This window comes from Grammomys surdaster, unplaced genomic scaffold (genome assembly GCF_004785775.1).
Source record: "Grammomys surdaster isolate TR1022 unplaced genomic scaffold, NIH_TR_1.0 125928, whole genome shotgun sequence".
Lineage (NCBI taxonomy): Eukaryota > Metazoa > Chordata > Mammalia > Rodentia > Muridae > Grammomys > Grammomys surdaster.
The window spans coordinates 3,216,071-3,241,426 of record NW_021620751.1 but is presented as its reverse complement, the minus strand read 5'-3'; the positions used below and the strand labels follow the sequence as shown (position 1 = coordinate 3,241,426).

Below are 25,356 nucleotides of genomic sequence, written 5' to 3'. Positions count from 1 at the left end.
TAAGAGAATTTGACCACCCCAGTGTGTTAGTTTTCTGTCCATAAGGAAGGCAGAAGCACAGGCAACTTGAATCTGTCAACAAAGGAAAGAAAGGAGAGGTGGGAAAGGGTTCATTATCATGGTTATTGATTACAGTTTCAGTGTAAGCCTAACACACAGTTTACCATTGAGCTATATATACTCCCATCCTGGAGAGATGGTTCTGAAATATCATACATTTATCTTGTCCAATTCCAGGGAGAGATAACTTAGGATAAATACTTTCCAGGAGGTTATGGTACAAAGGACGTTGCTTGTTTTCCGGACTTTAAGTTGTCTGAGTGGAGATCAGAATTTCAGGAATCCATTCATGGAGGGCAGTCCAGGAGGTGTTGGGCTCCCTGTGTGACACCTCTGCACCTATCTCCTGTCCCTCCTTGCCCTAGCATGGTGGTCATCACAACATACCACCTCTCTGACCCTGTCAGTTTGCTCTTCCTTGTTACCAAATCTGACATATCATAAAACTATGACCTCTCCCTCAGGAGAGAACATGTACAGAACCCAGGGGCGGGGCAATGGGGGATATGTTTTCAGTAATGGTTCCAGATCATCAAGAAGCAAGAAGCTTGGGAATGTCAGCTATGGAAGCGGCTAGGGTGTGAAACCAGGTTAGCGTTAGACTTAAAGGTGAAGACAGGATTCTGCTGCTCTGAGGAGGGAACAGAATCGTGAGGGCTTCCTGGTGCTCCAGACATGGCAGGGGACAGAAATCAGTGCATAATGAATGGGATGGGAAATAAGAATAAATCGAATCCCGAGATGAGAAACAGATTTGCTCATTCCGAGGAAGGGGGTGAGGAAAGAAGAGAAGTTGGAGGACCGGGAGCTTTTCTCTGTGTCTCACTTTTATTAAAATGAAATCCCAGATGGAAGATCGCTTTGACAAAGTATCAGAGGTGCTTTCGTAGTAGGGCATTTATTCTAACGTTTTACATTTGAAATTCTGAAACTGTATCCATTTTCTTTTGTCTCCTTTTCATGGCTGAAGGTACTAAACCCACAGATAATGAAAAGAACTAACCTCACTAATTCTGCATTTATAGTTTAGTTCTTGGAAAACCCAAGAGCTGAATGAGAGATAGGAACAAAAAGAGGAGTTAAGAACAACTATAAAAATGGAATTGCGTTAACTGAACTTGAAAATAAATGTTTGTTGAGTCAATGTATGAATGAATGAATGAATGAATGAATGAATGAATGAACGAATGAACGAAGCTATGTTGTTCCTCAGTAAGACTGGAGCTTTATCTAAATAGCTGAAATTAAGGTCAAATTATTTGAACTAGTAAGTCAGACCCTATATGGATAGGCAAAAGTTCATTTGGAGTTTATGCAAAGGTTTTTCTTTTTAATTTCAAATGATACAGATGTTTTCTTATCTAAAATATAAGGCTACTGTTAGCCAGTGTCAAACAGTCCAAGAACATTGAGTGGACTTTTCCAGAAATGAAAATTCATACGCTTTAAATTGTGTACCATCAGAGTATAGTGATGAACTCTTGTCCTGTCTGTCACTGCCCCTCCTGGGATGATTCATCCATTTGTCCATTGTATCCACACTGTAGACACAACCACCCTATTAGTCACTTAGTATCGGCTTAGTTAGCCAGTTCACCATTGAAGTGCCACAGTGTTAGTCTTCAAATAATACTTAGGCAGGAGATGTAAATGACCTCGAAGTATAAAAGCAATAACACTGACAGTTTTATTAAATTATATTGTGGTTGTTCTATTTTGTTGCTAGTGATGCTCTCCTCTTACTGTGACCAATTTATAAATTAAACGTTACTGTAGATACCTATGTGTATGTATAGGACAGTCAGATGTATGGCATTATATATCATCTACAGTGTCACATGTTCATTGAGATCTAGGAATGTATCAACCATGGGTAATGGGGCATGAGTCTCCTTTTTGCATGATAGGGGGTTCTCAGATTCTGATGCTTCTAAAACAAACCAAAGGAAGACCAAAAGACAAAATTACCTTTTTTTTCTTTTTCTGGAATTAACTCTTACTGGGGTTCATTCTTTTCCATCTGCAGAACAGAGAAAGCTAAAGAAGACTGATGTCCCACTGCTGCAGAGGCTAATACAAGGACCATCCAAAAGCAACGCTCGGATCTTCCTCATGGATAAAGATGCAGAAGAAATCAGCAGTGATGTATGGATGCCTGCGGGGCTCCTGACACCCGCGACCTTAGTATATGTTTGCACTTGCGCGTCTCCCGCTGACTGGGTACTTTTTAATGTAAAACCTCCTGTTTTCCTTTTCAGGTGGCTCCGTACATTAATTTTCACTTTTCCTTCTTGAAATCCATCCTTCAAAAATTAGATGAAGAAGAGAAAATGGAGACCGAGAGAATTATGGCAAAGTGAGTCCAGAGTGGACCCCTGGGTATTTCATCCTTCTGTAGGTTCCGCGCCCTCTGGGTACCTGGTTTTTTATATTCTTGCTCTCCTTTTCAGATTCAATACCGAAAGGGCCTTTATATTGAAGTGTCTTCAGAGTAAACAGACAGCAAAAACAGAGACCACAGTCTAGAAGCGCAGCAACTCCTGCTAGTAAGCCCTCCTCAGAGGAGTTAGAGGAGGAACTGCTAAATCAGTGCATGGTCTGCTCTGCATCCTAAATATGCAGGACCTTGAAGTTTTGGAAAACTGAATGCCAAGCAGCCTGCTTCCCCTTTGAAATGCTGAAGTTGGCTGTGGTTCAGAGTTGGACTAAGGCAAGATGGGACTTCACTTCAGTAACTGAGGGAAGCCTGCATACTGAGTATTTGAAATGTCATCGATAGCAAGTTCCCGAGTGAGCTCAGACTGAAGTGGACTCTGCTCTTATCACAGGGTTTAAACTTGTTTTATCTTGCACTCTTAAAAGAGCCGAGATACTTGATGACTCATAAATGATGGAAAGCAAACATTTCCAGTTCTTGATGTCAACAAGAAACACATTCTCAAGCCATCAGGGATCTGAACTGACCATGTTTACAGCTGTGTAAACATTTGAACATTTTCATAAAATTTAGAAATAGATCTACAAGGGCTAATGATTTTTAACTCTGGAGTATCAGAGCTACATGACATTTTAGAATAAAATGGTTTTGGACTTTGTAAAGAAACCTAAACTCTGGGCTGGAGAGATGGCTACGTGGTTAAAAGCATTGCCTGCTCTTCCAGAAAACCCGGGTTCAGTTCCCAACACCTATAGAGCACCTCAGAGTCATCTGTAGTTCCTGTCCTAGAGGAACTGATATCCACCTATGTGGGCACTGCAAGCACATGGTGCACAGACACACAGGCAGGCAAAACAGCTATACATGTAAAAAATAAAAATAAAAAAATATTATTTATAAAAATATCTAAACTCTGATTGTCCAGTCTCTTCATTTGTCTCCATGCCCTTCTGTGGCACTGATGACTTCCAAGCTGTTTTTAAAAGTCTTTCAAAGTGGGTTGTATTCAATGTCTTTCTTTATCCTTATAAACAAATACATACCACAAGTATAAAACACACTGTATTTGCTAGAAGAGGACTTACCGCAAATGCCTCATTGTTGCTGATGATTCCTGGAGATAAAGCCTCGCTGCTGTAGCTGAGACAGGCCGCACATCACAGCATCCCTGCTGTTGTATAAGACACTCTCGAGTCTCACAGGTCTGCTGATCCCACTTGGAAAAAATAAAAATATTATAGGATTTTATTTCTAAACTCTTTATCAACATGGAGTTTTAATCAGTATTATTCTATTCCCCAAATGACTTCCATTTGAATTTTGTCTTAAGTTGTTCAGTCGTATTACCTGTACTGAGGTAAGGTTGTATTATCAACATTAAATTGTGGGACAGTTCTATCAGTAAGCTATTTATTGTCAGCATCACCAGAATGCAAGTTCTGACTGACAGTATAAAGAACACTGTGACCTTTTTGTTCAGGAAGTCTCCCTCACTGGTTGAAACAAACTGTTACATTTCTAATGCTTTACCTATTGATCAAGAAAAGCATGGTTTCATCTCACTAAAAATGGACCAAAAATCATAATATATTAATATAAAACCTATCCAAGCATGGTGGCATATCCTTGTAATCTTACCCCCAGGAGGCAAACTCATGGAAAAGAAAATGCAAGTAACTGCTAAGTGTATGCAGAGTCTGGTATCCAACAGTGACCAACTGTATTCATCAGTTCAGATCAGTAAAGAGAAACCGTGCAGTAACATAAAGTAAGTTTAGCATGAAGAATTACTAAACTATGTTAGGATAGTAGCAGAAAAGACAGAAATAGAGCTCTAATGGGTACCTGGCAAAGCCAACCCCACACGGCCCTGTCTTGAGTGTTCGTGGAGATGAGGACTAAATATAGACACGAGGATTCTGGCTAAAGATCTAGCCTGCACTGGGTTCCGGTTATACCACCACTGCCAGAATGAAAAGCTGGAGAAACAGGCAAGGTAAACAGAATCACAGAAACCTGCACCTCACAGGCTGCAAGCACTGGAGAAACCCCTGGGTGCAGGGTGAAGACGGAAAAATCCGGTCTCCAGGAGCCCTGGATGCCTTAAAGGCCTCCAGCCGCTATGTTTTATAGTGCGCCCTCTGCTGGCAAAATATGATATTGTGCAAGCTGCGAAAGAAGCTTCCAGAACCCCACCACCTAGGTTTTCACAGGGCCGATTTCAAATGGAATTTGGGCAGAGAAAATTAAAGCTGCCATATCAACGCAACAAAATACCTATTAGCAGAAACTAAACTATTCAACAGATAGTGACAATGTTTGTTGTGTTGAAGGGAATTTTTTTCCCTTCAACACAAGTTAGATGTTAAATTTATCCTACAATTCTATATGTAAGATATTATATGGTCATCAGAGATACCAAGGCTTTCTTCAAAGTTGTTTACTACACTGATGCTACCGTCATTAAAATTATATTTTAATAATAGGGTTAAATTTTCTTTATAAGTATAAGAATATATAATCATATGGTAAAATACTCATCCATTAGGCTATTGTTTACTTGTGTATTTGCACACTAATGCTGTGTATCCACTCACAAACCCGAAACAAGTTATGTATAAATTATAGAATTATTTCTGATTCATGTTTTTCCAACTTTTTATATTTATTGAGTACTATACCATTATTCATTAGTTTTTCAATCAGGAAAGAGAAAATACATTGCATGAAAGTTATCCACAAAGAGTAAGAAGTATATTCAAGAATAGATTTCCACTAGATACAAAATGTTTTTAGTTAATTATTCAAATGACACATCGACCTTACCTCTGTGATATTTAACAAATCTTTCTTATCTGTCCCCCATAATCCTTCTGCAAATCGGCTAAACATAATGATTGACTTTTATTTTTAATTGAGAGACAATTGGAAAGGTATGGGATTTGATGTGCTGCTGTCGGTTAGGATGTGTAATGATTGATCCCGCAAGTTAATCACACCACGTGCTTATGACATGCTTTCAGCATCTAGAAATGCTAAGGGACAGAGCAAAGCAGAAGGGAGAGCGTGTGCCTCACAGAGCTGCTAAGGCTCCTCGAATGCTCTGCCGGGTCGCTTCCTTAGGCATGTGATGGTTTGAGCCCACCGGGAAAGCCTGTTTGATCCAGCCCTACTGCACCATTCTACAGAAACCCAGCAGGCTCTCCTGTAGACAGCTCTAGAATGTCGGGTTCTCTCAAAGTGGATCTCTGGCCTTCAAAGGCCAGAACTTATCCTAGCACTTTTGGTGCAACTTCCTGAGTGACTCTGGGCCAGAAAATCATTCTCCAGTTACTGGTCTTCAGAAACCATGAGATCAGAAACGTTAGCTGGAGCCGGGCAGTGGTGGCACACGCCTTTAATCCCAGCACTCGAGAGGCAGAGGCAGGCGTATTTCTGAGTTCGAGGCCAGCCTGGTCTACAGAGTGAGTTCCAGGACAGCTAGGACTACACAGAGAAACCCTGTCTCGAAAAACCAAAAAATAGAAAGAAAAGAAAAGAAAAGAAAAGAAAAGAAAAGAAAGAAAGAAAGAAAGAAAGAAAGAAAGAAAGAAAGAAAGAAAGAAAGAGAAAGAAAGAAACGTTAGCTGGGTTGTGGAGCTAACTGTTAAGATGGCTACACAGGAAAAAAAAATGATAACTAATGCGGTTTCTAAGGCCAAATCTATTTCAGCTGGTTTTGCATGGTGCCAGACCATAGACATTTTGTCAAAAAAAAGCTCTTCCTTGTTTTAGGTGGTCCAAATATGTCATTATCAGTTGCATATGAATTAAAATTAAACTCCAGATATCATACTATGGTTACTAATCATAGAGTCTGTTGCATTTTACAGTTGTATTTTTTATATTTCATACTATATCTTGTACATAGGATATGCTCAATAAAATTAATAAATTCATGAATTAATTATATAAAACACTCTTATAAACTCAGCTGTGCATACCTCTTCTTATTGACAAGTCTGATTCAGTAACTAGCAACTTTGTTATGTATTTTACTTAACATCAACTACCCCCACCAAAAAAAAAAAACCACCCAAAATATATTTTATTAGCTCAGGACTCTGAAGAATTCAGTTAGCCAGCATTACTTCGAAAGTAGTTGCAGGCTGTGATTTGTATGAGAATCTGAAGGGGACAGCATGCCCTGTGTGAGGCGGCTGATGAAGGGGAAAAACCACAGGTTTAACTACTAATATGTTAAAGTGTGTACACAGGAAACATATGATATGATGTAGTTAGAAAAGAAACCTCCAGGACCATCCATTTGTACACTCAATGGTATTTAATACATTAGGGTTGAGCCCCAGACATCAATACTTGAGCAACACAACCTGAGAGTCATATAATTGTTGTACCGTTTGCCTTCTGCCTTGCACAGCTTTATATAGGTGCTAGTGTACTGATCATGCAATCTCATGAAGAAATTATTCTTTAAATTCCATTTTATATATGAAGAAAGTAATCCTTGAAAGGCTAAGAGATTGACTGAGATATTAATTAGAAGAAATGGGTAGGATTTGAACCCATTGATGGATGTTAAGAGTTGAATTCTAGGAGACTGGTTGCAGGAGTCTGCTCAGACATTACCATCTAAGGGTGCTAAAGTACTTCCTTAAAAATGGACAGTCTGCATGTAAACTGCAGCCTCCCAGAAACTCTGTCATCTCTAGCTTACTTATAACTAGGACAATGTATGTGATGTGCAAATACTGTTATACTGTATTGATTAGGGGATAAAGACAAGGAAAACTCTATTTGGTATATAAGTATCTTTCCTCCACAGTCAGCTGACTACACAGGAACAGCATCTGCAGAGGAGAGATGCCTGTAGCTGTTTCATTGAACAGTTGTGAGCACAGTGTGAATAACACATGTAAATGCCGGTGCTTTGCATATAAGAAGCATGGGGGGAAAATATCTGTTATATTTAAATCAGCTTACAACACATGCATCCCTCCACCATTGCAGCCTTCTCTTCCACTAAGACTCATTGCCCACAACCACTTTGGGTTTTTTTCTTACATCTAGCCCTAAGTTTGGGCTGAGGAATCATATTGGGATGAGGAGCCATATTGGGCTGAGGAAATGGCTCAGAGGTAAAGTGCTTGCTGTGGAAGCATGAGGATCTGAGTTCAAATTCCCAGAATACATGTAAAGCCAGATGTGATAATGCACATCTGTAATCCCAGGGCTCCTAGCACAAGACAGGAAAACCAGAGAGTCCTGAGAAACTTGTTGTCCAGCTATCCCCGTGTACCCAGTGGCAAACAAGGGAGTGGGAGATTGTAGGCACCTAGTTTTTCCTGTTACTGCCAGACAGCTACCACGGCATTCGTGTGCCCACACTCAAACACAAAGATGCACACACAAGATTTAAAACACAATATAAGAACAGAAGGCCAATGGATCACTCACACTCTCTGAATCACCCTCACTGCCAGCTGTGGAAGCCATTCTTGCTGTCTAGTTCTGAGCAAGTCTCCGTTTTCCATCCTTCAGTGACCTTTCTAGGTCTATGTTACAGTGAGTGATCTCAAACCCCTGTGCACTGTGATCCTTTGCTCCACTTTCCAAATGTTGGACATGTGAACTATGCCTTTGCTGTAATGCTTTAAATTGATTGTGTCCTATATCAGGTCATCCGTGGCTTAGGCTGCCTGTATTCATCTTTATTTTATCTATTTTATCGTGTGTGTGTGTGTGTGTGTGTGTGTGTGTGTGTGTGTGTGTGTGTACGTACAAGCACACATGTGAGAACAGGTCCTGATAGAGGCCAGAAGAGTGATCCTCCAAACAGGAGTCATAAGCAGCAGTGAGTTGCTGGATATGGGTGTGAAGAAGCAATTTTGAGCCCTCTAAAAAAAAAAAACAAAAACAAAAACAAAACTGTATGTGTTCTTAACAGCTGAGCTATCTCTCTGGTCTCCACCGACGTATTTTACACAGGGTGTTGCATGTATGGGATAGTCAACAAATATGAATGTTGCTAATGCATGTAAGCATATTAATAACTCTGGAGTAGGAAAAAAAAACAAGTTCAAATTAAGACCATCGTTAAAAGATTTCTGTTTCTCCGATCAAAATAATACACTTATTCAGTAAGTGATGTGTTTATAAAAAGATAAAGATGGGTGAGAATAGGGTTATTAACTACCCCTACCAGTATCCTGAGGCTATTATTAATAACCAGAGAGATTTCTAGCACAGGCCAGACAGCCAGGTCATCACGTGGGCCAGGTTCCCTGAGCTACAGAGAGCAGTTTACCCAGGCCTGGGGTTTCTCCACAGCTAGAATGAAACTGTCTCAAAGGAAAGAGGAAAATATCATCCAAGAGAAAAAGTCCTAGAACGAGAGTCAGTGAAAAGACTGTCTCCATCCACAAGGACAGCACTGCGGTAACTCTGAGCGCAAGAACTCTCCCCTGGGACCATGGGGACATTTGCTCTGACCAGTATGGGGAGGGGGCTTACCAGTTCTCCGAAGTTTGGGCTAGCAAGTGTTGGATCTCCATGTTGTAGCAGGGGGGATGTAAACCTCCAGAGTTTCTAAATCCAAGTCTCGGAACCATATGATGTGTTTATAAAAAGATAGAGAGAGGGGATATGTTTGGTGATGTATGGTGAGGTGTGGGGGATGGGGTGCCTCTGTGGGCCCATGCTGAGGCATCCCTTCCCACTGAGGGACCAGCCACATGATGGTATAGTATAACATAGAGTTTATTCAGGGCATGGAGAGCAGAGTTAAGGGGATAGTAGAAGCAGAGAAAGAGAGAGAGAGTAAAGAAGTAGAGGCCAGCCATGAGCAGGTGGAGAGAGGAGGAAGGGACAAAGGGACAGAGCAGAAGCAAGAAGGCAAGAGCAAGAGAGAGAAGAGGGGGCAAGCAGCCCTTTTTATAGTGAGTCACTGTGGGGCAGAGCTTAGACAAAATGCTAACAGTAAGTACTAAACTATTACTGCTTATGTTATTAATATTAATACATTTTATTATTATTAGTTTACATAATTAAATTAATATTTTAAAATAAAAAAATTTAAGTTCCAATTATAAATCCGTTGTGTCATTTTCAGTACAATTTTATTGCTCAAGTTAATACAAACGTATTGGGTGCCATTGCTGGCAATGGCAACCTTGAATACACACAGAACCAGGAGCTAGAGCCTAGACACGAAGGTAACTTTATTTGTCTGTTTCCCTCTGTTCAGTCATTCTCAGAAGTGGTGCAGACAGCTCCACGACTTTCAAGTCACAGCCATTCCTGGCGAGGTGTGGCTGCACATTAAATTGGCTGGAGGACTTGAATGTTCTTTGTGTTCATGTCTCTGCCACTGCCCTTGAGAAGCAGGCTGTGAGGTGGGACAGCTTTGAAGGGCTGATCTGGGAGTCCATATGTCATCTGCTGAGGGGAAACGAAGGATCGTGCAGACCAGCCAGTGTTCTGCTACAGCTCTGAGCCACTGAGAAGGCTCTCTGTCAACTGTCACCTTCCATAGCTCTGATCTCAGTCATGATCCTACATCAACCGCTACGGGATGAGTCAGCCTCTAAGAGGGACTGGCACCTCGTGATCAGTTGAGGTCCCTAGGGAAAAGAACAGGCATACCTGTGAGAGGGAAGAAGTCAAAACTACAATGGTCCTGGCCTCTAAACAGAAACAACTTGGGCTTCCATGTTGGATCCTGAGGTGGCTCCATGATGCCCCTTCCTCTGGGTGTCAGACTTCCCCACAGGCCTGGTGACTTAAAGACTCAGTTAACTGTAAGTCCTTTCTCCCTTTCAGCCTATCGGAACTAAAATATTTTCACTTCTCAAGATGGCCAGGCTCTTTTGCTGCAGGACAACACACACATACATGTACACACATACAAACAGATGTACTCGTATATATCCACACACAGATGTACACATACACATGGCACACACACATACATGTGAGCTGGCTTGCCTTCCTAAGCACCCAGTAGCATTCCTGGGAGAAGGCTGAGTGCATTTGTTTAGCCCTTCCTCCTGGCCTCTGACATCATCACAGACCATCATTTAGGCAGAGCAGCCTTTTCAGGCTTGCTTTGACATAAGCTTCTAGACTTTAAGAAATCCCTCCTCCTTCGATAACCTGTAAATTTTAAAGTCAATTTTCTTTCCTCCTTTTTTTTAAAAAAAAGTATCTACCTTTATTTTATGTGCATTGGTGTTTTGACAGCATATATGTGTGAGAATATCAGACCTTGGAGTTACAGACAGTTGTGAGCTGCCATGTGGGTACTGGGATTTGAACCAGGGTCCTCTGGAAGAGCAATTAGTGCCCTTAACCATTGAGCTATCTCTCCACTCCCCTTTTAAGTAAATTTTCATGGGAAGTCCATGCATAAGCTTAACCAGAGGCCTAATTTATTCTTCACTTCTCTGAAGTTAATAGTAACAGAAGTCTGGTCTGCATCTGTCTTTTCTGATCTTATGTATCCCATAGTTCCTAGGTAAACTTGTAATTGTTACAATAACCAGTAATGTGAAAATATGTTTCTGGCTAAGGTAAGTTAGGGGGACGGCAACCAGGAAAACCAATTTATTTATTCTTTTATGCTGTTGTGGATTAAAGTTAGGGTTGTGAGCCAAGCAAAGGCTCCATCAGGAAGCTATGCAACTGTGTCCAGAGCCTAGAAAAGCAGAAAGCAATCTAATAATGAAGACAGCCCTGAATAAAAGGAGAACTACACAGCCTGACATAAAGTCCTCACAAGACTGCCAGAGAAAAATGGATGTGGGCTGGATGGACATGCCCAGGGCTGCCTGAAGAAGACACCCTATAAGGTCAGCCAACAATCAGGTCTAATGGTAACTCAGTCTAAATTGAAATATAGTGCAACATTTATTACAGAAACTATGTAAATAAAACGCAGAGTTATTCCAAATGTGTGAGAAAAGTAGCTGATTGTGCTTGGTTTGTGAGCATGGGATAGGGGCAATTAAATACTCTCAGGAAGGAAGGAGATATCCGGAACTCCAATGCCAAATCCTAAAACTACACACACATACCATCATTTTACTCTGCCAATGGTAGCCTACAAGAGAGACCAGTGGCTCTCACTGACCAGGTGGCTGCTGAAATGTCTCTTTTGAGAGATAACAGGAAGTTTCTGACCTTTAGCTATCTAGCCTGCTATTATAAATAATATTTCCAGTACATCTGCCATTGAAAAGTCTACAGGTTTCTAATTTTAGTAGCAACCTGCTAACGGAGAACATACGTGTTCCAGTTATGAAGTAGGTTCTTTAAACCAGGCCATGTAAAAGAGTACACTATAGTATACTATACACTATAATATATAATCCACTATATTAATTAAATGATGATAATATTTCTTAAAATTATTCCAAGATTCATAAGAGGATGAAAAGACTTTAAAAAAATTTTGTCTCTTAGAAATAGGGAATGTATCCTGTTCTTCTTTGTGTTGCAAGCCATTGTGTATTACTTAATTTTCAACTTAATGGAATTTATCAAAAAAAAAAAACTGAGGTCAGTAACTCAATGTGACGTGATCAATATATATATATATACTTAGCTAATCATCTTACTTAACCAGATCATCATTTTTTTCATAATTGTATCGTACAATTACAGTAGCTTAGACAGTGGGCTCATTAACCTGGGTTGACTCTCCATGTGTAGAGTCTAGACTATTAAAATCATAGGTAGTTTCGTTCTGTGTTAACCTGGGTTGAGACGAATCTCAGAGAAAGATTAGCCTTTCATACTTGCTTCACTTTGATAAGCAAGCACATTTCATCACACCCGACCTCTGCTAACTCACGGTAACTTTGTTTGGTTCTCAAGTCCTGTTAGGTGATGAGTAGGTCCGGCGTGGTTATCCTTCCTCACAGAAGATTTTTCACGATTAGACTACAGAATTTCTGTGGATAGAATGCTTTCCTTGTGCCAGCTGACACTTGTCCCTATACTCCCATTGTTTCCTGAACCATGGAGTCTCCTTCCTTGGACTGTCCAGCTTTAACCTGGTGCTACACACTAGCGCCTCTCTTCCTCAGGAAAAACAGACTGGGTGCCAGGTTGTTTCATCTCCATGTTTTGGTTATTCTGGCTGGCATTCTGACACTGACTCTGATTTGCCTCCGTTTCCTTCTTACAGCTTTTCTGTTATGGAGTTACACATTAAAACATATCTTCTAAGAGGCTTTCTCCTCTCCCTGGCCTTCGAGAAAATGGCAGGTTTCAAGCTCACTCAAGGTCTCCTGTAGCAGGTAGAACAGGTTTACACAACTGACAATTACAAACAAAGGTGCTGCCTGCAGTTGGCCTCCAGAGTTCTTTGCAGCCTCCACAGGTGGCCAGCAGGCTGAGCCCTCTCCTGGAATCTCAGTTCCAGGAAGACTCTTGGTACATTGCAACATACTGTTCTCTACTCAAACCCAGAATCTGTCAGCCAACACAGAAACCAGAGGTACAAACTCCAAAATATTTTCTTCATTGATTCCTGCATTTTAGGCTAACCTCTTTATGCATTACACAGTTTGTTTTAAAACATATTCTAGCCTTAAATATGGATATTTAAGATCCCCCAGTTCTACCATTTTCTTCCATATTGGTGGTGTTTTCCAATGGCTTCTTTATTTCTACTACTGTCCTTTCTTCTGGCTTTCACCCCAAGCCAGACCTAAGGAAATACCGGGAGGGGTAGAGGGTGATCTGTTCACCTTCACAACAGAAAGGGGTTCCTGGAATGTTGTCCTCACACACCACGCCACCACCAGCATCAGTGCCTGGGAACTTGCTAGAAACATGGAGTCATCAGACTCCACAAAGACCTACTGAATCAACACCCCTGTGAGCAGAGCACGCTGGCTTTGTTTTCCCTGCCGTCCAGATCATACTAAAATCTGACAAGCCTGGTCTGAAATGAACACAGAAAAGTAATCATGACCAAACGAGAAAGAATGCGGTGGAAAGACGAGTTAGCATCCATAAATCCTAGCGACTTTTAACTTATATAACATAGCATTCAGATAGCTTCTACGGCCTTCTCAAATGAGGAGGAATCTCAGAAGAAACGGGGGAAGGAAAAGACCTTTATAACTAATAAGGGAAAATAAACATTACAGCTTGCCAACTCTTACACAGACTGTCTAGATAGCCCCCAATTCATGATGGTTTGACTTAGAATTTTTTTTTTACTTATGTGAAAGCCATACGTGGTTAAATTTGGATTTATATATTTTCCCAAGCTTGTAACAAATGTACTGTCCCCTTAAGGCGCTGGGCAGCAGCAGTGAGTCCCAGTTCCCACTCAGACACACAAGAAGTGTGAACAGCCACGCTCAGATGTGAGGAGTGCTGTTAAACGGTGCTGCCTGGCACTCGTTTTAAATGAATATTTAATTTGCCTTTATTCTAACTTATAGTGGATCTATCAGGACGTCACCCCATTGTTGAGAGAGATCTGTTAGGTGTTTGACTTTTACTGGAAGCAAAAGTTCAGAGAAGAAGCAGAAAGGAGCAAGTAATGAAAGCAATTATGAAGATTATTATCTTTAAAAATATTCCTGAGAACCACTGCTAAACAGAGCTCTGGCCAGCCCCAGCCTGCCTTGCCAAATGTACAGGAGCCTGTGTCTCAACCACACAGTCACATGCCCCTGTGACTACCGCCCAGTCAAGTCCTCAGACAAGCTGTCCCTCCGGCTCTCCTGTATCCGGTCCTCACTGAGATGCTTCATAGGTTTGCTGAGACACATCCTATGACATCCTCAGCAACTTTACAATCCTGTGAAAAATCATTTACTCGTTAACTGCACACAACAGCATTAATTATAGAGAATTGGCTTCCTGGTAGTTAATTGTGTGTGTGCTCATATGTGAGTGTGTGTGTGTGTGCAGTCTGATCCTGTTCTTCCCTTTCTGTATTCCTGAGCTCCAACGTTCATGAAGTTCTGCCCACTGAGGAAATAAAATTCTTTTTATCTGATTCCCCAGCTTATCTTCTCTAAAAGCAACAATTCCTGATGAAGCCCTAGAAATTCCTAGGGGAAAAAATAAATCTCACAATTTTCTCCAACAGAGGTTAAAACTGTCAATTTTTTTTTAATTTTAAATTTTTAAATGACTCTGTTTCTCTGCTCTTAGAACAGGCCTTCAATTCAACCTTCTGCTTCTTAGTTTCTCCTCCCAGCCCCCCCGCCCCGGTCTGGCACCAGAGTTATTGTGTCTAACTTTTCTATTTGTGTCTGATTCTTCTAATTTCTCCAAACATACATAAATGTTAAGATGCCCGAAGCCCAGGAACAGTACGTACTGTCACTCCCACCCATCCAGTCTGTGATCTTTCTCCTAATCTCACAGTTGCAACGGGGAAAGGGTAACACCCCAACACTCCTTTGCGTATTTGCTTGAGTAACACAGATACCTCTTCTTGAAAACACACTTCTCTCCTCTGTGCATGGCAGCACTTCTCCACCAGGTGCACAAAATCCTCGCCAATGGAATGGAATGCCTCCTCTGCTGCATGTGGCTTCTGCTTCACGAGGTCACTGAGGAGCCTAAAGCAGAAGTGGGGAGGGGTGTTAGCTCCCGAGTTTGCAAGGCCACCTTACTGATTTAGATCCGCAGAGCATCCTTGACTTCTCCACCCTGAGACACTCTTCAGGTTAAGGACATTGAAAAGTGACCCGTGCCCTCACTGTGCATGCAATGTTCGCCTCTCCGTTCATTTCATCTGAGCATTCCCGTCAGCTCTTCTTCTTAGCGTGATGAGCACATCGCTTTAGCTATCACTATATAACTCCTGCTAAGGGGAGCACCTTCGTTTCCTGCCATTTTCTTGCATATGGGTGAAATACAGTACCTTCATTTTCCCCCTCTTTTATTTTATATTTTGAGCAACTAGCTAACTTCCACGTGAACACCGCTAGTCTGACGTGGTGGAAACTGGGAGCCTCCTACATGTTGTTAAGACAAGACATATAGATGAATTTAAAGACGCAGTGGCTGACCTACCATCTCGGATTTCTCACAGATGACTCCAGCATGGCAAAAAGGAGCATTTCAGCCACCAGGCGTGTTCAGAATGCCAGTTTGGTTGAAGTGCCACTACTTACCCACATCTAAGCCTTCTAATTAACACTGATTACATTACCAATCTCTTCCTTCCTTCCTTCCTTCCTTCTTTCCTTCCTTCCTTCCTTCTTACCTTCCTTCCTTCCTTTCTTTTCCTAATTAGGACAAGAGAAATTTAACCACGGGAAAAATAAGAATGAAGAATAAGAAACAGGAAGTTGAGGCTATGGCTCAGCCAGTAAGAGTCTGGTGTGCAAATATGAGAATCTAAGTTTGGATATCAGCATCCACCTGGGAAACCAGTTTGGGCCCTTCCCTTGCCTATGGCACCAAGTCTGTGGGACTGGTGGAGACTGGATCACTAGCACTAGGGCTAGCCTAAATCCAGGTTCTTTGAGAGACCCTGTTTCAGGGGAATTACACAGAACATGATAGAGGGATACTCAATGCCCTCCTCTGATCTCTGCACATCCTTACACACGTGTGCATATACCACGCATGCACATACACACATACACGTACAAAAGGAATAGGGGACATATGCATTAATCAGTATTATACTTCCTATCTCAAAACCACTCTTCACCTTTTACAAACACACATTGGTAATTCCCAGTGCTCTAATACATGCCATAAATGGGTATAAAAGCAAATATTTCAAGGTTTTAAGCCATACTTCTTTGACCTCTGGGTTCAGACAGTAAATAGTTCAGGCTTTTCTGACTCAAAGACAAAATTGAGGATATTATTGAGTACTAATATTAGGAATTGGAAAACTCTAGCCCCACCCATCCTAGCTCACTGGACTGACATCGGCTGCCCCAAGTGGCAGAACTGGCAGTGGCAGTTATCATCAAGTGGGTACGAAGAAGCCACGTTAGATAATGCTATGGTCTATTTCTCTGTTCTCACGACACTCAGGTCTGAGCATGAATCCCTTCCCTGCTGTCTCAACATGGGAAGCTGGCCTGAAACAAGACAGGTCCCAGGGAACTCTGTTTCCAAGATTGAAATGCTTCCTGCTCTTTTCTGTCTCATGGCCACTACCACTCACAAGTCCCAAACATGTGTGATACAGACAGAACAGGTCCTGGGCCTTCCAAAGGCCAAACAGATCTCTCTGAGTTCAAAGCTAGCCTGGTTCACAGGGGGAGTTCCAAGTTAGTGGAGCCATGTAGTGCGACCCTGTCTCAGAACACAGAAAATATTCCTATCTTCTCCACCCCCAAAACCCATACTTTCACCTCATGTGAGGACACAGAATGCTGAGGCAGCGTGACTGTCATCAGTGAGACAGCACAGCCCACACCATCTTCAGAAACTTCCCGAAGACATGGCTGGCCTTTGAAGCATGATGTTGCCTACTTCTGAGAAGATATGTGGCAGAGTCAAGGGAGTTCAGGCCATTTCGTCTAAGCTGACATGTCCTAGGAATTTAGGTAAAAGCAGATACGGTGGCAGAGAGTATAAATGAAGATTTCTTTGTAGTAATTTATAATAGAAATTGAAGATAATGTTCATGTCTAACAATAGTAAGTGGTTAGAGTCATATAGCAGAACATTACATGCCATTGTGAAGGATAACTAGAGACAGAATGTATATAAAATATGCAGTGTAATATTTTAAAAAATAAAACAATGGAGCTAGCTGTCAGCTTTTGACATATGTTAATCTTTGCTGTATCTTAGCCAATGTACCCATAATTTTATTTATGATTTCAGTGTTATGATTTCTGTCTTCATCTGAAAGTGTCCCTCACTTTGCTTTTGTAACAGGGGCTTCAGATTCCTTGGACATAACTTACAAATCTGTGGGATGAGCTTCCATCACAAACTTCTGATTGATGTCTACCTAATGAGAGACGCTTGGTCTGGGGAGGCAGGGAGAGAGCTCTGTAGTTGCCTTCTAGGTCTCTCTCCATTAGACAACGTTCCAAAGCATACAGGGGTTGGGGGCTAACTAACTCTTTGAAAAAGTATGGAGGAAGCGTTTTCTAGAAACTCCTGCAAATCATTAAGGCACCTCAGCTCCATCATGGTGCCCCCTCGAAAACATGTCATCCTGGGAGGGGAGAGGGATGCTAGCTTTGTGGATGATGGTGGTGGCTGCAGGCCAGGACTACTCCCTGTGAGTCTGGAGTAGTGCCAGGGTAGCATGCTGGAATGCTTCTGAGGAGTGTGAGAGCGGAGGAGTGTCTCGTAAACTCCCTCCTGAGAGCTATAGGTGATTGCTGGCACAGAAGTGCTACATAAGCAGGCTGTAGCAGGGCCTGCATTATTAATCATAGGGAACCCAAAGGCTGGTGAGCAGGAAGCGTTTTGGTCGGGTGTGCTCACCAAACAAATATGACATCATAGACTCCTGTGTGACATGAGCACTTATAATGTGTATCTCTACACTGTTGGGCTTCAATGATGATTTTTTCTCTATTTGTCTGTATTTTACAAATGATCACAGTTCCTTTTCTCCTAAGAAGATTCAACTTAAAAAAAATCAGAACATAATATAACATAATCTTTCTTGCCAACTGTTCTATCCATAATTCAGTCTTCATTCTTAAGTTGCCCTAACCTGAGTCTGTCTAGAATGAAGACAGCATGTTTGTGTTTCTGTGCCATTTAATCTACATAGCGTGGGTGTATAATCCAACCAGTTTATTCTACCTTTGAATGATAATTATCAGATTCTAACAAATTGATTATTCAGAGTGAGGAACACAGACTTCCTCCCATTGCGGTTGGGTATGTATGTGTATATGTAAATATATATATATATATATATATATATATATATATATATATATATATACAGACATGCATATATAAATACTGTACTGGCTGGTTTTGTGTGTCAACTTGACACAAGCTGGAGTTATCACAGAGAAAGGAGCTTCAGTGGAGGAAATGCCTCCATGAGATCCAGCTGTAAGGCAATTTCTCAATTAGTGATCAAGGGGGGAGGGCCCATTGTGGGTGGTGCCATCCCTGGGCTGGTCGACATGGGTTTTATAAGAAAGCAAGCTAAGCAAGCCAGGGGAAGCAAGCCAGTAAGTAACATCTCTCCATGGCCTCTGCATCAGCTCCTGCTTCCTGACCTGCTTGAGTTCCAGTCCTGACTTTGATGATAAACAGCAAGTGGAAATGTAAGCTGAATCAACCCTTTCCTCCATAACTTGCTTCTTGTCATGATGTTTGTGCAGGAATAGAAACCCTAACTAAGACACATACATACATATTCCTACTAAAACAATTACTTATGGCACTGAAGTGTGCTGGGCAAGGTGCCAGGAGAGGAGTCTAACCTGAGTCCCAGGCCACAGAAACAGACATACATGTCCTTGTGAGTGTATTTGTCAGAGATTCTGAAGCTCATGCATCCAGCTGTACTAGCTGATCAGGCAGGCCCAGAGATCATCCTGTCTCTGCCTCTGTTGTTGCAGGTGCATGAAGCTTCACTTAGGTTCCGCAGGTGCTAGAGAGGTCTCATGCTCCCACAGTAAGCACATTAGCACCCGAGCCATCTCTCCAAACCTAGAACTGACTCGTCCTATAAACGGAAATGTGTACATGTTGACAAGCTTTTCCTCATTTCTCTTACTCTACTGTTTTTTTGGAAAACATCAAATCCTGAACTGTGGCGACCTACACCACAAGACTTCTCTGTTTCTAAGCATGATGGTGATGGTGATGATGTTGGTGGTGGTGATGGTGGTGATGGTAGGTCCACTTGCACCCGTTTTAAACTATGTTTTTCTATCAGGGTATCCTTCCCTCCTGACACCCACATAAAAAGTGTACCTCACCCCAGCTCTCAGGGACCAGTCTCAGGGACGGTCTTGACTATCCTAATGAATTCATCAGTTACAATGAAGCTTCCTCACATACACTCTCCTCTCTCTTCTGACTCACAACTCCGAGTTCCCAAACATCTCCGTGACTTTACACCTCACACCTCTCAAATGCTCTAGTCTTGTCTCTGTAAATAGATATTTATCCCCTCTCCAGGCTTGCTTTCCGTCCGCCCTTCAGCTAGTTCACGGATGCAATTCTCAGAGTGGCCAGTAGAGGGAAGAAGAGCACAAGAGCTGAGGATGGAAATTCACCCTGAAACAAGGAGAAATGGCCTTCCCTGTGCATGATGGGCAGGAATGGGTCTCCTGTCGCCCGAATTCAGGGCATCTGGAAATGAGGTTTGGGAACATCGAGGAGTTGTTACTTCTGATCACTCTGAACACAAAAGCTGCCGTTGGGTGTGGGAGGGCTCCGCTGCCTCGAAGCAGGGCTCACCCCCTCCACGGTCACACCCAGGGGGTCCTTTTGAAGCTGTTTACCTCTCTTTCCCCTTCTCCCCAGCCACAATCATCACTCGCCCTGGCAGCCTCTGGTCCTCTAGTGTTCCCAACACTTCAGTTTTTTAGTTTACCTTTAAATTTTTTATGTCTGATTTTGACCCTAATCACTACCAATTTGTTTCCAGATTTTTGTTTCTGAAAAATTCAGTGTTCACTGAATTATCTATCATTTCGTTTAAAGCAATTCCTCCTGTTTGTATAATATTTAAAATTAACTTTCACATTAGTTTTCATACTTGCTTTCAAATATTTTCTTTGACGGTCTATTGTCTATTTTCTTTTTCTTTTTACTCTGTATAAGGGAATAAAGACAAACCTTACTAGCTAGTGCTTAGGATAAATATACACTGTATATTGGGCATATACACTGAGCCGTATCCCCAGACCTTTTCCTTTTTTTAATAGTTTTTCAGATTTAGAGACAGTCTCACTACATACATAGGTCAGACTGGCCTCACTCACTGTGTAGCCCAGGTTTGCCCTGAATAGTTCAGACTACAGGTTCCTTCCAGTGGGCCCAGCTTCTGTTTCCTGTTTATCTGTTACTTTTCAGTTTTTCTGTGACCTCAGCTTCTGCTTCCTGCCCCTGTTGTGTGGTCTCAGAGTGAGACCTGCTTTCTCATCCCCTAGTTTCTTCATAATTAAAACAGGGCAATGATGTTACCTACCTCGTAAATTTGTGGTGAGAATTTGATGAAGTCATAACATAAATTTACTACCTGGCTGTGTCCTTGGAGCTTCTTTGAAGAGGAGAAAACTTTGTTTTCTAGAGGGGAAATTAACTTCTTTCTTGTATTCTCACGTCAAGCCTGACTAATTGTCATTAACTTACAGTAGCCTTTAGCAGAAAGATACAAGATTTGGTTTGTGATGTTAGTGTAAATGCTATAGGCATAGATACATTTCTGTGGTCATATGCAAGTCTGCAAGGAGATGTGTATCACTGTTCTCATCTTTCCCTGGATGCCCAACTACAGACTAAGAATGTAACAGCTTTACCTCATCTTCACCTAACCATCAAGTTGAAAAAATGTATCCATTCTTATTATTGGAGGAAAGAAAGGGAGGAAGAATGGTGTAATTATGTATAAAATATGTATATATGCACACATATATGTTATATATATATAATTTTATTGTATATTATATATCATATATAATATGTCATATATTGTATATTATAATTACATGTTATGTATCATGTATCACATATATATATTATATGTCATATATGTTATATACACACACATAAATGTTGGGGGTTGGTCTGGTGCTATATATACAAATGTACAAATGCTAAATACTGACTCCCAAGACCTAGTTGCCCCCAGATGTCTACATACACCAGCCTTTGTTCTATATAGCTTGCTCTCCAATTTAAAGCTATTGGTTAAATAAAAGTAACTACTGCCAATTACTGGGGAGAAAAGAGGTAGGCGGAGTTTCAGTTACCGGGTTGAGCTGGGAGTGGCAGGTAGGAACCACAAGGAGAGAAGGAAGAGGAGAGATGAAGAAGAGAGGAGAGTGGAGGAGGCTGGATCATGAGAAAACCAAGAAGTGGATCCTGCACAGACTGGTGGAGCAAAAATCACCTGGGAAAGACAATCAGCAAGTGCTCGGGGAGCACAGCTGCAAATTAGCAGCCTTGTGTTAGAAAACAATAGATTACAATGTAAAAATTATTTAATCATGGTTTCTACCCTGCCTTAGGTATTACCGGCTTGGGGTCAGAGGAGGATCAATATGTTGTAGTAATTATTTAAATCCCTGCCCAAGGTTTCTACCCCACTTTTACTATTTAAGTTCCCAGATAAACAACACACAAACCTTTATATTTATAATAAGCCTTAAACAACACAAGAGCTAGGCAGATATCTGCCCTCTGTGTTGTTAGAATCTACTTTCCTACTTACTATGTTTCATCTCGGCTGCTCTTAACTCCAATTGCGAAACCCACCCCACGGGGCCATTTTCTTTACTCCTAACTCCCTAACCCATGGCGGCTTCTCCTTCCTCTTCCTGTACTCTTCTTCTCCTGGCTTCTCTCAAACCCAAGCTGGCAAAGCCTAAACTCAACCTTTATCTCTTCTGCCCAGCTATTAGCTGTTGGCACCTTTATTTACCAATCAGAAATAATTTAGGGGCAGGGTCACATAGCTTCATTGTGTCTAGTGCAAACTCCAGCCAGGTCTTGGGGGCTACGTACTGGACATTACAATACACACCAAGATGGAACTTCAACAAGATTAGGGGTAATTTGTCCAGCAATTGTGCTAGAGATGATTTTTAAAAGGCTATAGGACTCTGCCTCGATTATTGTGGGGTAGGGGCTAGCAGGATCATATAGTTTATTAAAATCCGTTTGTGAGTGTGTGTGTGTGTGTGTGTGTGTGTGTGAAGAAAAGCATGTATCCTTAACAACACAGAATTCCTAAAAGTACTTTTCACTGTAGTTTCAAAAGTAGAACCATGATGAGAACCGAGAAGAAAACAGACTTCTAATAATCAAACATTTCTACCGATGCAATCAGTAGCTGTAACTGGAAATATTTCTGAAGAAATTATGCAGTATGTTTTGGATTGGTTTTCTAAATTTGGTGTTGGGAGTACTTAAAAATTCTCCTGTCTTCATGGTGTTTTGTCTTTACGTCTTCATAGAAAATAACTTTGAAATGTTTGCTTCCTATATTGTTAATATCTAGGGATATCTTATTTTCTTGTGTTACGCTAAGTCACTACAAAGGCTTATCTGGTGCAAAGAATCGAATGTCAAGAAAAAAAGGAAGGACTGCGGATGTAGCTCAGTTGGTGCGTGCTTTCTTAGCAAGCATGAGGTCCAGAGTTTGATCACCATTGCTGCATAAGCTGAGCACATGCCTGTAATCTGTAGAGAAAGATCGGTAGTTCAAGATCATCCTTTGTTAGACCGTGAGTTGATACCAGCCTGGACTACATAGACTCTGCCTCATAAAAGAATGGAAATCATAAAAGAATGGATTTGAAGACTTGTGTCTTTGGTAATCCATTGCAATGCAGCTGTCACCCTCTACTATCAAACAAACAAACAAATAAAACAGTTTCAAAGAAAGCTTGTAATAGTAGCTGAAGATGCTATTAGTGATTATAACATATCATGAGGTAATATCCCATGTTCTGATTGAGCACCACAAAGGACTTCCTCAACATACAAGTCCTGCAAAATCCTATTAAGTTCTAGTGTCTAAATTATTCATTTTAATTTTTATCTAATTAATTCATGTGTGTTTGTGTGTATGTGTGTGTGTTTGTATGTGTGTGTGTTGTGCAGGAACACTTGTGCCCCAGTGTGAGTGTGGAGGTCAAGTCAGAGGACAACTCTTTAGAATCATGTCTCCCTGACCCTGTGGAATCCAGAGATTAAACTTGTGCACAAGCACCCCTACCCACTGAGTCATCTCACCAGTTCCTAAATGATTCTATGAAATGATTCTATTAAAAAGTACTTAATTTTTACTTTTAAATTGTGTGTGTGTGTGTGTGTGTGTGTGTGTGTGTGTAAAATTAAGCACATATGAGTACAGAAGAGGGCATTAGATCCCTTGTAGTTGTAATTACAAGTGCCTGTGACCAACATCCATCTGACAGGAATGCTGGGAACAAGGCCCAGGTCTTCTGCAAGTCCAGAGTATACTCCTAACCACTGAGCCACCTCTCAAGCCCCATAACTAATTCTTAAGAAGACCAAACCAGATTACTTAATTGCAAGATTTCTCTGACTTCCATTTTTAGTGTTGTTACTGTCTCTTCTAGGAAAGTAACATTTCCCAACTTCTTTAACAGATTTTTTTTAATAGAGCACCTTATTAGATGGATCCCTGGAGTGCAACATTTTGGAAACATTATATTATAGTTTCTATCTTCTGCCAATATTTTCTTATAAATTTGCTTCATTCTCTGATTCATTACCTGATCAAGCAGGGGTCACAACACAGTAGCTATGCCAGATAATTTACTTAATAAAATTAATTCCACTTGATTTCCAACAGAACATTTAGTTGCTGTGTTCTCTCTGCAAGAATTATATCAGTAGCTGGCTTAAATTTCTCCATACAAGCCACTTTGCAGCTAGCAAAACCCAAAGTGGACCCAGACTTACCTTTGCTTTTCAGTTTGGAGGTCCTCATCCTGAGCTTGGCACAAGTCCTCTTTAAGGCTTATGGCTTGGTCACAAGATAAAGGTGGAGAAATGTAAGTCCCGTCGACTTGCAGGTCATCAAAGCATGGCTTTCTGAAGGCATAGGAGTTGTTGCAGCAGTGACCCAGTCCAGTGTTAGCAGGCTTCCTGCCGTGTGTTCTGCATAGCTCTCCAAGAATTAGCTTTGCCTTTTCCAGAAGAGAATTAGAGGAAGATGAGTGAGGTTGTGTTTGTTGTCTTTTTTATCCCTGTGAATGATCACAGGTAGGTACTAACACATTCGATTGTGAGATCCACCAGCGTTAGTGAAACATCCGCAGAATCTTTGAAACTGCTTACCAACATCAGTTGTGTCAACTTTAAAACCCAAAAAGTAGACCCTTGTATATGACCCAGGGGATGTAAACCTAATAAGACAAGTTTGAAAGGGGACAGTCCTCCCCTGATGCTAAGCAGACAGCTGGCGTAAGATGCCTGGAAATATCCTCCTCTGAGAATTTTTAATTCCACTGGTAAGTCATATATATGTCCAAGAAATGAGGTTGACTCCCGAGGACCGGAGAGAAATGGCAGATGTGTCACCAGTGTGCTTACCTGGTCCTCCACACAGGCCGACTGCAGCTCATCCCTTAGTGGGCAACATCTGCTGGCAGCCACTGCCATCTTCTTCGAGAACATCACCAGTTCCTGGGCAGACAGCTGTGGGGCTTTCTTAGTATAAAGTACCGTGAGCCTAAAAGAGTAAGTACTTCTCATTCCAGGTAATGGGTACACACGCAAACATCCATCTTCAGTTTCCCTCGGTATCCAACATGATCCCTGATGTAGGAGGGACCAAACATCTCTTCTGCCCTGTCCTGATGGCTCAGTAGGTAATTGAACATAATTGCCATTGCATCCCACTTATGTCCTGTTCCAACCTAACCTTTTTATATTAGGCTTACTGGGGATACCGTCAAAGCTAAAATCAGATAGCTCCTCTGGACAGAGCCTCCAGTAAAGCTCCTGGGAACCATTTACCAGGTGTGGTGTAGGAGCACAGTGGCCTAAGAACCACCCTTGTTCTCCAGGGACTCACACCCCTGAAAACAAGGGCAGACAAGAACAGTGGGTGGACGGAGTGCTGCGGGTGCTGTGAGCTAGGGGTCAAGTCTGTTGCTGAAAATGCTGCCGGAAGGAATTGCCTCGTCTCCATCTTTCTTAGCAAGTTCCCCCCTTGTAAT

General features: G+C 41.6%; 2 protein-coding genes across 4 annotated transcripts in view; one reads left to right on the top strand and one right to left on the bottom strand.

Annotated features, from left to right (window-relative positions):
- Rassf6 (Ras association domain family member 6) overlaps positions 1–3,414 on the top strand; it is a 36,908-nt gene extending 33,494 nt beyond the window's left edge. For all 3 annotated transcript variants that reach the window (XM_028752622.1, XM_028752624.1, XM_028752623.1), the window contains exons 9-11: positions 2,087–2,205; positions 2,319–2,416; positions 2,511–3,414. In XM_028752622.1, coding sequence (XP_028608455.1) covers positions 2,087–2,205; positions 2,319–2,416; positions 2,511–2,586 — 293 coding nt within the window. In that variant the 3' untranslated portion in view covers positions 2,587–3,414. The remainder of the gene's footprint in view (positions 1–2,086; positions 2,206–2,318; positions 2,417–2,510) is intronic.
- A 6,184-nt stretch (positions 3,415–9,598) lies between these two features.
- The window catches only part of LOC114608619 (alpha-fetoprotein-like), a 35,857-nt gene continuing 20,099 nt past the window's right edge, over positions 9,599–25,356 (bottom strand). Inside the window, exons 8-11 of the mRNA XM_028752621.1 lie at positions 24,728–24,866; positions 24,095–24,321; positions 14,958–15,090; positions 9,599–10,119 (exon numbers count right to left, since the gene is read on the bottom strand). Coding sequence (XP_028608454.1) covers positions 10,057–10,119; positions 14,958–15,090; positions 24,095–24,321; positions 24,728–24,866 — 562 coding nt within the window. The 3' untranslated portion in view covers positions 9,599–10,056. The remainder of the gene's footprint in view (positions 10,120–14,957; positions 15,091–24,094; positions 24,322–24,727; positions 24,867–25,356) is intronic.